Source organism: Pantherophis guttatus, chromosome 2, assembly GCF_059756535.1.
Source record: "Pantherophis guttatus breed Tessera chromosome 2, ASM5975653v1, whole genome shotgun sequence".
NCBI classification, from domain to species: domain Eukaryota; kingdom Metazoa; phylum Chordata; class Lepidosauria; order Squamata; family Colubridae; genus Pantherophis; species Pantherophis guttatus.
Genome location: NC_142064.1, coordinates 156,594,031 through 156,608,632, shown reverse-complemented (window position 1 = coordinate 156,608,632; position 14,602 = coordinate 156,594,031). Strand labels below are relative to the sequence as shown.

General features: G+C 44.1%; 1 protein-coding gene across 1 annotated transcript in view; it reads left to right on the top strand.

Annotated features, from left to right (window-relative positions):
* Positions 1-14,602, top strand: part of RNF213 (ring finger protein 213) — a 123,318-nt gene that overhangs the window by 14,240 nt on the left and 94,476 nt on the right. Inside the window, exons 5-9 of the mRNA XM_087887082.1 lie at positions 69-241; positions 2,040-2,198; positions 3,269-3,462; positions 6,613-6,905; positions 8,312-8,550. Coding sequence (XP_087743208.1) covers positions 69-241; positions 2,040-2,198; positions 3,269-3,462; positions 6,613-6,905; positions 8,312-8,550 — 1,058 coding nt within the window. The remainder of the gene's footprint in view (positions 1-68; positions 242-2,039; positions 2,199-3,268; positions 3,463-6,612; positions 6,906-8,311; positions 8,551-14,602) is intronic.

Here is a 14,602-nt window from a genome sequence, read left to right as displayed (position 1 = left end):
TCACGGATTTATTTGCATGGACACTTTCTAATGCTTGCTTTTGTATATCTGATATGCCTTTGTTACAGAAAGCAAAGCAGGAGAATGTATCTGAAAAGGGACCAAAAATAGTCACTCCAGTGGAAGAGTCTGGGCAGGAAAGGAGGGATTCTGCTGCTGATGGAAATCGGAAGCCGCAGACAAGAAACAAAAATGCCAGTGCAGAAGAAAGGAACCATGAAGTCTCTGCTGTCAAACAAAAGTATGACGTGATTATTTGTCACTGACATACTGTACATGCATGCATACATATATTGACATTTAATATAATAGTCTAGTTGTAACAGAATTCCACAAAACCCCATTTTCTTTTTTATCCTTATTCAAATGAATCGGAAGTTTCAGATTTAGTAGAACTGTAACATTACGACCCTTCTTCCTTCATATACTTTTCTAATAAGCAACAGTGGAAACCACACAGCGTCTGACAGGCTTGATCAAAAGTATCCTCCTATTTGAAAGTAGTTCCAATATGCTTAACCTTTACTTGACTGTTTAATTTTAATTTGTGTGTGTGTGTATAAACCTACAGTGCTTTTAATTATTCTTTCTCCCATCCTCTCCCTTCCCATTGTAAGGATATCATGAATGCTGCTAAACATTCACGTCTATCTTCCTTTGAGCAGGTGTTCTGTTGACAGTGTAGGTGAGACAGTGTAGGTATCTCTTGACAGTGTAGGTGAGACTATTCTGTGTCAGTTCTCCCAAGGGCATATATCGGTCTTTCTTAACTTGGTGTCTTCCAGAGGAGTTGGACTTCTAACCATGCTAGTTTGGGGTGGGGGCAGCAACATCTGGAAGACATTAAAGAATTCCGGTTTGTACAAAGGATCATTTGATAATGCTTTCATTTGGGAACCTTATTTGGGATAGCTTGCAAATGAAGACCCATTTTCTTTTTGTGGACGTTCTGCTTCTGAATGTTTTGTTTTATTTGAAATCAGTTAGGAGCTGAATCAAATAGTTGGGAATAGTACCATCTAATTCTTGAAGAAAAATGCTTTATGCTGATAACTGAAATTTTAAAGTGCCATTGATTTGGCTTCAGACAGTATATTTTGTCTCCTGGGGATGATCTTGCACAAGTGTACAAGAGCCGTGGTGGTGCAGTGGTTAAAATGCAGTACTGCAGGCTACTTCTGCTGCCTGCTTGCAATTTGGCAGTTCAATTCTGACCGGCTCAAGGTTGACTCAGCCTTCCATCCTTCTGAAGTCAGTAAAATGGGGACCTAGATTGTTGGGGGCAATATGCTGATGCTGTAAACCATTTAGAGAGGGGTTATAAAGCACTGTGAAACGGTCTAAGTGCTATTGCTACTTCCTGCTGGGCAGATACAGCAGCCTCCAACATTTCCCTTTTTTAGTTTAAAAATATTTCTGTGGAAATAATATATTCCTCTTCCCACAAACACCTAAAGCTAAAGGTCCACATGCAGCTCTGATTTGCATGCCAGTAGTTCCCATTCAGTGATGCATATGAGAATAAAATGTCCATTAAGTCAGTCCAGCTTCTAGTGATTATCTGGAGAGTCCATGGCATTTTTTTGGTGACAATATAAAAGGGATTTGCTGCTTCCAGTTTCTGTTTCAATTTTCAGCTTCCTAGTATAAATTACAGCCCTGGGATTTCTTATGGTCTCCCATTCAAACACTAAGCAAGACTAACGCTATTTTCTTTTTCTTCTTTCAGATGAAATAGAGAATCTATCAAATTTATTACAAGCTAGGTGCATGCTTAAGATAATTTTATTAACCTCAGTGTTAGAGAGCTCACAGTGGCTATGGCTATCAAACTTTTGCTTCTTTATTTTGTTACTTATTTTGATAGCGTGCTTACCTTTTATGCAGTATTTACTTTTTTGAAAATTTGTCCACTCTCTGAAGATACGTTCTATGTCAGGTGATATATATGTAATTTAAATCAATATTTGTTTTATGGAAACTTTTTGCATTATAATTTAGTATTAATGTGTAAATTATCTTCTTACACTGTCTTGCAGTCAAACACATTTGGAAAACAGTATTACAGTTTATTTCCATGCCATTCTGTCTAAGGACTTCAAGATAAATCCGGAGAAGCACAAAGTGTTCATTAGGGCAGGGGGCATTTCTGGTTACGATGACTGGAAAGATAATGTCTGTGAGCTGAATTTTACCAAGTAAGTACATGCTTGTATGTTCCAGCATATTCCCAGTTCTGTGGCTGAAAGACTTGCATTAACCTATGAATTACATGAGAGGTCTTTAGTCTTCTTTTTTTTTTTGAGGTTAGAATTTAGTTCTGAATGTGTTCATGCTTTTCTTTGTATTTCAATAAAGATAGTTTGCAACTGGTATAAGACAGTATATCTTACATTAGATGAGAAAGACCATTAGAGAAAACTGATATATTTGTGCTTTTATTAGCAATTATTTATGAATAATAGAATTCATAAAGAGATGGCAAAGGCAATTCTTTGTACAAAGTTGCACTCTATGTGAGGTTGCATGTATATTAGAGCAGGGGTCACAAACCCCGGGCTGTGGCCCCTTTGGAACCAGGCCACACAAGTGGCCAGCGAGCACCCTTGCACATGCAGCTCCATTTGTGAGCATCGGGCACGTGCAGCTCCATCTGTACAAGCAGCAGGTGCATGTGCTCACATATGAAGTTTCATTTACCTAAGAGGCAAGTGGATGTGCCTGGTGCTTATGCAAATGGAGATGCATTCACACACAGACCCTGCTTCCACAGAACCATCTACTGCTCTACCCCCACCCCCATCAGTGTACAAAGTTGGAAAGGTTGGGGATCACTGTATTAGAATGAAGAAATGCTATATTGTTTGCTTTATGCACACATTTTTGGCATTTTATAATACATACAACAGGAAGCTGGCAATACCAATATTCTAGTAGGGAGGAGAGATTATTACATCTAATCTAATAATGAGCACAAGAAAGTTGCTGGATTCCAGAGTTCTGCACCTACCTGTGTGGTCTGCAAAGAATGGAAACTGTTCTTGGTCAATGTCATTTTGTTCTTGTGTAAAATTGTGGCAGACCAACATCCATGATTATGCTTATTGATGGAGATTTATGAACAGCGGTTATTTTTGAAAGTGAAAAGGAAGATTTAGTATTGAATTATGTAAATCTATTCCAGTTTCAGGAATAGTAGTCATGAACAGTGTATTGCTTCCTTGCCTTTACAATGCTTTGTTGCTAATTTTTTTAAAAAAAATATTAGATACCTTGAAGATCATGGATTCCTGATTGAAGGCCATGTCACACTATCTAAGGAAAACTTGAATAAACACATTTCTTATAAATATATCGTTAAACGTGACAAACAAATGACCTATGAATTCATTTACAAACCTACTTCAGGAAATCATGTAAATCGCTCCTTGTTAATATCATCAAAATATATAAGTGGTACAGGTAAGAAACTGCCCTTTACATTACAGTCTTCCCAGTGTTGTATTAATGAAACTGAGATTTTAGTATCCAAGAAAACAAGAATCCAAAATATGAAAGAGAACAGTTTTTCCCAAAGAAATGTTTTTAATACTAGCTAAGGTGTAGCAAAAGTCCTTCCAGTGGTTTTCCCCATTTCATCTTCTGTATTCTATTATTTCACTTTTTCTTGATCTTTCAATTTAATTTCTAAATGTGGAAGGATGTATCCAGGTAGGTATTTAACTGGTATAGCTTCCCCAATAAGCTGGTAGAAGTGTCCTTGAGAAATACATGCCTGATATATGTCTGTAAGGCATTGTTTGATTAATATTCAATATTCCACATTGTTCAATATTTCAATATTCCACCTATTTTTATGCTTCCTCAAGCAGAAATTCAGCAGGTCTATGATTATTTCCTTGAGCATTGTATCTCAGTTGGATCTACCCAGCTGCCATATATCTCTTGAGTGGGTTGAGTAATTTTATTTTCTAGTTGCCATGCAAAATCATTGCAATATAAACCCACAATTTACTTCCTGTTTTCTTGTCAGATAGCCACTTTAAATAATGTTGCTTGGTGTCTCTATCAGATATAAGAAGACAGAGAAGTAAGGGGGCTTTACAATCTAGTTTGAACTTGCATGCTTTTCTGTGTTCATTGTTCAGTTACATTCAATTTTCTTTTATCCCTCTTCTTCTAAACATCCCTTCAGTAGAATTATCTCTTGGTGCTCCCTGGAAAACCAGTGGCCAACCAAAACCAATGGCCGCTTAGGAACATCATCTTAGTGCCACAGCCACCCCGTGATTCCAGCCAGCTACTCCACAGAACGTCCTGCCAAAGCTTCAGTGTCTTTGGAAACAAATTGGATTCTTTAGGAATCTTGGGTGGTCTGCTCAATTTGATTCCTCCTCCCTATCTGTAAACTCTATGGTGGCCTGATTATGACAACAAAGAACCATTTTTCATTTTTTAATTTTATTAAATTTGTATACCGCCCTACTCCCGAAGGACTCAGGGCGGTGAACAGCCATAAAATAAAACATATAAATACAAAATTTAAAATAGAGATAAAACAAATTAAATAAATTTGGCTGAACCATTTTAAAACCCCAATAATTTAAAACCAAATTTAAAATTCCCATTTAAAAGAGGAAAAGTTTAGGTCAGGCCAGCTTGCTGGAATAGGAACGTCTTAAGCGTGCGACGGAAGGTATGCAGATCCGGAATCCTCCGTATCTCGGGGGGGGAGCTCGTTCCAGATAGTAGGTGCCCCCACAGGGAAAGCTCTCCCCCTGGGGGCCGCCAGTCGACATTGTTTGGCCGACAGCACCCGGAGGAGCCCCTCTCTATGGGAGCGTACTGGTTGGTGGGAGGCTATTGGTGGTAGCAGGCGGTCCCGTAAATAGCCAGGTCCTAAGCCATGGAGCGCTCTGAAGGTGATGACCAAAACCTTGAAGCGCACTCGGAAGACCACCGGGAGCCAGTGCAGCTCGCGCAGGAGAGGCGTTACATGGGAGCGCCACATCGCTCCCATCACCATCCGCGCGGCCGCACTCTGCGCCAGTTGGAGCCTCCAAGTGCTCCTCAAGGGGAGCCCCATGTAGAGAGCGTTACAATAGTCCAGACGGGAGGTGACGAGGGCATGAGTGACCGTGCGTAACGAGTCCCGATCCAGAAAGGGACGCAACTGGCGGATCAGGCGAACCTGATGAAAAATCCTCCCGGTCACGGCCGTCAAGTGCTCTTCTAAAGACAGCCGTGAATCCAGGAGGACACCCAAGTTGCGAGCCCCTTCCGTGGAGGCCAATGCTTCGCCCCCAATAGTCAGCGATGGTACCAGCTGACTATCGGGACGTTGGAAACCACAGCCACTCAGTCTTGGATGGGTTGAGTCTGAGCCTGTTTCTCCCCATCCAGATCCGTACGGCCTCCAGGCACCGGGACATCACTTCAAGGGCATCGTTGGGGTGGTCTGGGGTGGAGATGTACAGCTGGGTGTTGTCAGCGTACTGATGGTACTCCACCCCGAAACCACGGATGATCTCGCCCAGCGGCTTCACATAAATGTTGAACAAAAGGGGCGAGAGGACCGATCCTTGTGGCACCCCACATATAAGGGGCCTCGGGGTCGACCTCTGCCCCCCTGTCAACACAGACTGCGACCGGTCGGAGAGAAAGGAGGAGAACCACCGTAATACGGTGCCTCCCACCCCCAACCCTTCCAACCGGTGCAGCATGATACCATGGTCGATGGTATCAAAAGCCGCTGAGAGATCTAATAGGACCAGGATAGAGGAACAACCTCTGTCCCTAGCCCTCCAGAGATCATCCACCAACGCGACCAATGCCGTTTCCGTGCTGTACCCAGGCCTGAGAATGGGAACCAAAAGAAATAGTTCCCATTCTCAGATCAGGTCTAGATACTGCGACATAATTTTAGCACTAAAGTGTGACTGGCTTTGTGGGTCAGGTCCATACTAATTTGGGATTGTTGTGTTGGCCACTAATTCATGAGAGATGTCTTCTTCCACCAGTGAAGGCAAACTGAAATGAAAAACTGAAAAGCCCAGTAAATACGTTGTTTGTGAGGTTGGGTCTTATAGGTTAGTGGTATAACTGCTCTTTGCCCCACTCCCCCTGTTGTGCAACTCTGTCTCTACTGAGGCTGCTTGTTCTCATCATTCAGTTGGTATTGGGCTCCCCTAAAATACTGTGCAGGGGCATTTCATAGAACATTGAATCCTAGAGCTAGAAGGGATCTCAGAGGTCTCCTAGTCCAACTCCCTGCTCAAGGCAAGAGACTTTATACAATCCTAGTCAAATGATTGCCCAATCTATTTTTGAAAACCCCCAGGCAACTCCAGGAAGCAAGCTACTCCATTGGTTAATTGCTCTCGCTGATAGGAAATTTCTCCTTAGTTCCAGGTTGGATCAGTCTTTAATGAACTTCCACCCTTTGCTTTTTGTTCTGCCCTCAGGTGGTATGGAGAGTAAATCTATCCCCTCATCTCTGTGACTGCCCCTCAGGCACTAGAAGACAATTAACATGTCCCCCCAATCCTTCTCTTTGATAGGGAACTAGATATGTCTGGCATTTTAGAACTTTAATAATATTTTATTTAACAGATTGGCATCAATATGATGATATAATATGCGTTAAACCTGAGGACGGTTGGTTGCAAAAAATTAAGAATCACATACTGCCTTGGAAAGATACGGCAAAGAAAATTGTGAGAGGCAAACAGATAGCAGCAAGAATAATGCTGGACAGCCTCTTCAGTATACTTAGTCCTCTGAGTCAGATTAACATCAAAAGCTTTTTGCAGCAGTTCCAGCAATTTTACTTTGTGAATAAAAAGATAATGGTACATGAAGGACAACGAATAGAATGGAAAGATCTACAATTTGGAGAACCGCAGGTATTACATTCTCTTTATTATACATGCAAGTAGAACCTTGTAGCCAAACTTCTATAGAGTTGACTGTGCTGAGCAAGATGCACATTGTTACACTCTTGGAACAAAATAATGCAACTAAATTATTAATACATTCCTTTCCATGGTTTCCACCTATGAATCTAATCACAGTGGAGGATCAGCAAGAAGCCCATAATAAAATCCCACTTTTTAATGCTTCCTATGTCCCATAATTTTAATTGCATAATAAATTTATGCAATTTCTCTAAATTGCATTCAGCCTAATGTATTCCATTATCAACCCTATTCAAAATATTCCAGGATACTGATTATTTCCTTAGAGTAAAACGGTAAGGAGGAAGCTGATAGTCACTCTATTCCAAAGCTCTCTCTTAGCAGTTGTCCCAAATGTGCTTTTTCAAGAGGCAACTGGACTTTGTGATTTTTCTTTGAAGATGTTTTGCTTCTCATCCAAGAAGCTTCTTTAGCTCTGACTGAATGGCGGGGAATGGAAGGATTTTTACTCCTTGCAGACAGTTGGTCACCTGAGTGTTGCAAATGGGTGTGGAGCCTTCTTGGAACTGTTGAAAGGACTGTGTTATCTCTTAACAGTTCCATGTAGACATTAAATAACATAAGGGACAAAATGGAATCTTGGCAGTCAGAGATTGCATCATTACAGATCTCGAAATTCAAATAAAAGGATCTCTAGTATTGGGCATTTCCTACCAGCAAATCTGCATGGATCACTTCACTGCATCATGGGGCCAGTCACATTTTGGCTGATTTAATTGGTCTCAGAGGGCAAAATATTTGTTAAATATATGATAACCCTATTGTTTCCAGATACTTGGACAATACCCTTGGCATATACAAAAGAATTTTAAATTAATGGAACAAATGGGTAGAGACATGTATTCTTTTTTGTCCCAATGCTGAAGCCCAAGCTAAGGAAGATTGATATTAATTACAAAGGTGGTACAGATTGCTCCCTGTAAGCTTTTGTTTTTTTCTCCCTTTTAGTAACCTAGCCAAGAAGATACTGAATTACTTTCAACAGATGTAATAAAAACAAGCAAGCACTGTTCACTTCCTTTTCACATTCCATAGAACATAATAGGATTTGATAGTATTGCAGTCAGATGAGGTGGGAAATTACCTAGTACATTCAGGAAATCATTTAGATCATTTGGAGACTTGAGTTGGATAATTTTGTGATCCACCACCTCTGCAAAAATCACTATTTCAGAAATAGACAGCTGTTGTACAACCAACATTTTAATAGTTTAAGTTAAACCAATGTGTTTTCTTTGAGCTAGGTTCAGGACAATGTATGCACCTAGATGTTTTGTTTCTATGCCTTAATATGATGTATGGTTAAACATACATTTCTCTTTCTCTCTTTAAAGTTGCAAGAGTTGATTGTGGATTACTTGATGGAACAATCCAGTAACATCCTCAAACAGAACACTTCCGTTTCAGATAAAGTAGGCCTAACATTGGTCACCCTTACATTAGTAAAAAATTGCAATCTTCCACTGTCCAAAATGGGACTGGAACAGTTATGCAAGTTTCTTTGTCTGGAGAAAACACCAGCAGATGTAAATGAAACCAAGTGCTTCAGAGAGATGTTTTCAGAATGTCAGAGGTATGTAATTTGACTTTGGGGCATATAGAAAGAATATAGGATGGAGTGAGGTTGCTGAAGGTTAAGGTGTAGAAAGATGGTGGGTTTGACTGGGAAGAAGGCAAACAGTTCGGTGTATAACACATGTTGGATGCCTGATTTGCTGTTTCTGATACTAGAAGTTTTTTTATGTGCTAGATGTCTGAGAAGATCCGCATACATTAAATCATTTGACATAAATTGCTAAACTTGTTACTTGTCTATAAATTTATTAATTTTTCCAATAACAACAAACCTGTGATGTTTGGTAAGTTGGTTGGAGAAATGGACTTTCCCAAAATCACCTAGCAAGCTTTCATGACTGAGGGTTTGCTTGAACCTGGATCTTCTTAGTGCCAATCCAGTATCTTAAGCTCTGCACCATGTTGGCTTTCATGTGACATACATAAATATGCATATATGCTAAAAGCCATACTTCAAAAAAGGGGCAGAGCCAGGCACAAAAGAAAGATTAATTGAATTGGTAACTACTAATTAAAGTTGTTTATAAATCAAGAAATCCTGTTTGTGGACATTGTAATTGACCAGATCCTTGGCTTGTGTATATACAAAGCACAACACATTCTCTATATTTTTCCCAGAAGACATTCCCCTCCTCCACTTACTTTTTCTTGCAAAAAGTAAGAAGAAATGGCAACAGAGGGTAATAGGGAGAAACGATAAGGGAAAGGGAAGAGAAAGTGGCAGGTGGAGATAGGATGGGAGATCAAGAGGGGCAAAATTAACTGAATAGGAAAGAAAGAAAATGAAAAGTCTTGTGCACCTTTTACAAAAGCTGTGTAAGACCCAATTAAGTGAAACTCTCCCATACTACCACCTTTTACAATACTAGACAACACAGTATTAACAGTAGAGACCTTCAAATGTCTAGGTTCTACCATATCTCAAGACCTAAAATGGACACCTAATATTAAAAACATCATCAAAAAAGCACAACAAAGAATATTCTTTCTCCACCAAGGAGGAAACAGCAGTCCGGAATGGGTTAACTCTTTGCTGCTTGGACTGAGTCTGCAAATTGTTAAGCCATGCCTCTTCCTGTTGCTTGCCAGCTTTTTAGACTCAGTCTAGCTGGACAGACGTTTTTCCTTGAGCTGTCCATTCTTGACTTTTTTCCTTGAAAAACAGAGGGTTTTTTTTCTATTTATCTTTGGTTTGCAAATTAAGTGCTGTGGTTTAGTTTGTTACAGCGGGAAAGACGATTCAGCCTGAGCCCTCTGAAGGCCGCTGGGGCAGCGAGAGGTCTCTCGGCTGAGGACCTCTGGGCAGCTCTCACAGACTTTGCCTCAAAAAGCTGACCCACAGGGGATTTGAGGCTTTGGTCCCTCTGCAAAACGAAGGCAGTGCCCACAAGCCTGGCTCCGTAGCGCATCCCTAGAGGGTGCGTGAGATCAGCACCGTTGGAAGCTGCTTCAGGCAGCACCCACGAGCCTGCTCCGTAGCACTGGCCTGTGTATTGGATAGAGTGGCGAAGAGGAACAGAGGCCATTCCAGAACCTGCAGGCCTCGCAGTAGCCATTTTTAAGCCGGTTAGTGTTGCGGTGGCCATTTTGGAGCCTCGTGGAGGTCATGGCCATTTTGGACCAGCTTCTAGAAGGCTTTGAGTGCCTCGGTGTGGCAGTTCGGCAGCAGATCTTCAGCTGTACAATTTCTCAGTCTGGGTAAGACTGATCCCGAAAAGAAGCCTTGAGAGCACCCTTTTATTATTCTGCAACCTGGAGTTCAGGTGCTTAACCAAGTCTCCTATTCCAGTGACCAGCGATCCAAGGTGACCTGGCTGGGGGAGTGGCACTTGGGGTTGGGAACCCAAACGTGCTATTTCGGGCTTCCCCATATTATTATTATCTGGCATTGTGGGCCCTGTGAGTACTCAGTTTACTGCAGTAAGAGACTTCTTGCCATTATTATTAGTGTCCATATTCTCCTTGCAGGAGTTGACACAATGACTTCTAAGGCTTCGGGGTGTTCTGGATCCAAGTCAGGATCAGGCCTTCCTGTACAAGACAGTGATCCCAAGGAAGGGCCTTCTGGTTCTCAATCCCTTGGGTGGGGCAAGGCTCATTCTCGAGCTCAAAAGCCTTATTCCCAGCCTTCAAAATATTTTAAAAGAGTTCCCAGGGCCTAGGTTGCCTCTGAGAGGATACAGGACAGTTCTACTATTCCAGAAGAAGCTCCTACACTTACCTGGTCTCCAGATGGGGACTCTGCACAGGCTCCTGCCTTGCTTAGTGACAGTGATATCCTTTTTGGAGCAATGCCTGCTCTTGAACCATCGGTGACTTTGTGTGTGCTGCGTTCTTTGGGATCCATAGCTAGGGCAGAACACCTTGAGAGCAGCAAGTGGAACACAGGTCCCCTTCCCCAGAAGCTTCTTCCACGCCCATTTCTGTAGGCCTTCAGCCTGGGCAACTGAGTGACACCCAAATTCCGGATCATTTGTCTATCTGGATTACTAATGCCATTAGTTAGGGCATTGAAGGAGGTTTACAAGAATAACTGCTACCATGGCTTCTGATTTTTCCAGAGTTCAATCTTTCCATCATAGATATCAGGGGTTGGGATCTTCCCTTCCTTTTCAGGATCCGGAATGTTTAGTGGCGTCTTCCAGCCAGGCCTCCCTTTCAGGGGAGAAGATGCAGCACGATATTGAGCTCTTCGATGATGAGGAACTTTTACCTGACCAACCATCATTTGTTGGGCTTTTCAAGCCTCACCACTTCAGACCATTGCTGCATAAGGCCAAGGTGACCACTCAACAGGGCATGGTCCAGTCTACTCCTGGTACTGTTTTGGATCCCTCTGACCCGGCGGACCCTTTATTTGTAGAACCCACCATTGAGTCTGAGGAGGTTCCGGCCTCCTGACTTTTTCTCGACGTGGTACTTCGCCAGTGGGTTTCTCCAGGCTCAGGCCCTCTTCCCAACAGTTTGGACAGACGCCTGTACAACATTGGTTCCGATATGACCAAGTCTGTACAGATTCCTGTGGTTAACTCCCCGATAGTGGCTCTGTCATCTCAAGCCAACCTTCCTGGCCCGTCGGAGGAACACCTCTGTCCAGAAGATAAGAGATAGGAGTAATCTCTGGTCAAAACCCAACAGGCTTCGGCCTGGGCAGTTATGGCAGCCTCAGCTGCATCCTTTTTTAACAGGGCTTCATTGCTCTGGTTAAGGCAATTACAGGATCGTCTTCCAGATATCGGGTCCCACCAAGATCTCAACAAGATCATGGTAGCGGTGGAATTTTCTGCCGACGCGACACTAAATGTGTCTCAAGTTGCATCTAAAGCTATTGGATCTTCCATCACATCTCATCATCTCGTGGCTTCACCAGTGGCAGGCTGACGCTAGAAACAAGTGGAGATTAGCTTCTTCCCCACATAAGGGAGAGAAATTGTTTGGTGACTCCCTAGACCCTATTCTTGTGGAGTCTTGGGACAAATGCAAGATTATGCCTAACTTGACCAGATGGGCGGCAGCTTGCCCGAGTCCCTATTTTCGTCCCTCTTCCTTTCGGTGAGCGGACAGTGGCTTTGGGGGGCAACGATCGCAGAGACATTTTGTCTTCAGACAGGGGCAGGGCAGGCGGGGCAGGCAGGGACACCGTTATCCACCCAAGTGTTCCTTTTGGGGTGGGAGGGGTCGCCCCTATAGACGGTCCAAATGACTCCTTTCCCAAACCACCCATAGGGGGCTGGCTGGCTCTCTTTGCTGACCAGTCGGAGGTTTCCACTTCGGACTCTTGGGTCAGGGAGATGGTAAGGTCAGGCCTCTCCCTAGAATTCCTGTCCAGCCCACCGAGATTCTTCATCCGCTGTCCTGTGTCTCAGGATTGGATAAGGCAGCGCCTCATACAGTCTGCCATAACACACTTATTGGCCATCCAGGCCATTCAGCCGGTTCCAGAGGCACACCACGGTCAGGGATTTTATTCCAGACTGTTCCCGATTCAGAAGTCCTCGGGGGGTTGGAGGGCAATTCTCAACCTCAAGACATTGAACCGTTATATAGTGTATCGAAGGTTCAAGATGCAGTCTCTCCACTCCATCGTGGACAGCGTCAGGCAGGGCGATCTCCTCACGTTGATGAATCTCACGGAGGCCTACCTACATGTCCCCATTCATCCAGATCACAGACAATTTCTCCGCTTTCAGTACATGGGGAAACATTATCATTACCTGGTGTTGCTTTTCGGTCAGTCCTCCACCCCAAGGGTGCTTACTGAATTGATGGCCACCTTGGTGTGCCATCTCTGGACTACCTTTTCGCATACTGTTCTACCTGGATGACATCCTCATCCAGTCCAGTTCAGCATCTCGAGCCAGGCAGGACCTGGATACCACCATACAGGTTCTTCAATATCATGGCTTCTCCGTAAACCGATCCAAAAGTCATCTGATCCCGACAACTCATTTGATCCATCTAGGGGCAATAATAGATACAGTGGAGAGAGTATCTTTCGCTGGACCGCCAATCCAGCCTGAAGGACCTTGCAGTCAGAGTCCGGTTGGATCATACCTCCTCCCTGCTGCTTCTATCCCAGCTGCTGGGAAAGATGGTGTTGTGCTTCGGCATCACACCCTGGGCTCGTCTCCACAGCAGGGCCCTACAGTGGTTTCTTCTTCCATTACAATGAGCTCGGCATAGCACGTCTCTGGTAAGAGTGGAAGTTACACCAGCAGTACGGTCTTCCCTCACATGGTGGTCTTCCGATGCCATTGCCCGGGGTTGCAGGTTCCAGCAGCCTCATCGTCTCACCCTGACGACCGACACCAGTCTCTTTGGCTGGGGAGCTCACCTCGGATTCCGCATGGCCCAAGGTCAGTGGTCCCTAGAGGATGTTTTGCACAACATCAACTGGCTGGAACTGCGGGCCATCCACTTGGCTCTCAAGAGTTTCGAGTCCCTAGTATCGGGGAAGGATGTATTGATGCTGACGGACAACTTGGCCACCGAGGCCCACATAAATCGTCAAGGAGGGACCCGTTCTTTGGCTCTGATGCAAGAGGCAGAGTAGCTGATTCTCTGGGCGGAGTCTCATCTGTCTTCCATCAGAACAGACCACATATCGGGAGTGGCGAACATCCAGGCGGACTGGCTCAGTCGGACTTCAGTCGACCAGGCAGAGTGGTGTTTGGATCCATCTCTGTTCAGGAGTTTGACAGATCGCTTTGGCCTCCCAGTGGTCAATCTGTTCGCCACACGGGACAACCGTCAAGTGCCAAGGTTCTTCTCATGGTTCCCATCTCCGGAGGGGGAAGCAGTGGATGCATTGTGGAGCCCATGGCCGTCAGGGCTCTTGTATGTCTTCCCTCCTCTTCCTTTGATTCCCAGGGTCATCCGGAAACTCTTGGAGGAGGAGGCGGAACCTTTGCTTCTGGCCCCTCATTGGCCCAGGAGACCTTGGTATGTAGATCTAGTGGCTCTTTCAGTGGACTGACCCTGGAGGCTCTCTCGTGACAGGATCTCCCTCAGTCGGGGCGTTGGTACACCCGGACCTGCAGTGGTTTCAACTAACCGCTTGGTGCTTGAGTGGGGCCTGCTGAGGGAGGACACATTTTCCTCCAGGGTCATTGCCACTATCCAGGCGTCCCGCAGGGATTCCACCAACTGTATCTATAATGCTACATGGCGGTCGTTTTGTTCCTGGTGCAAAAAAGGGGATCTGCTCCTCACAGAGGTTTCGGTGGCTCAGGTTTTGGACTTTCTTCAAGTGGGGTTAGATGCTTGGTTGGCCCCTAATACTCTTCGGAGCCAGATGGTAGCCCTTCCATTCTTACTTGTGGGTCCCGGGATTCCCTGTTGATGCATCTAGTAGTTTGACAGTTCCTCAGGGGGGCCACCAACCTTTGACCCCCCCCCATGGTTCACAGCTTTCCCGCATGGGACTTAAACAAGGTCTTAACTGCCCTTACCCGGAGCCCCTTTGAACCCCTATGGGAAGTTAGTTTGAAATTTCTTTCCTATAAGGTGGCATTTTTAGTAGCTATCACTTCTGCTCGGTGCATATCTGA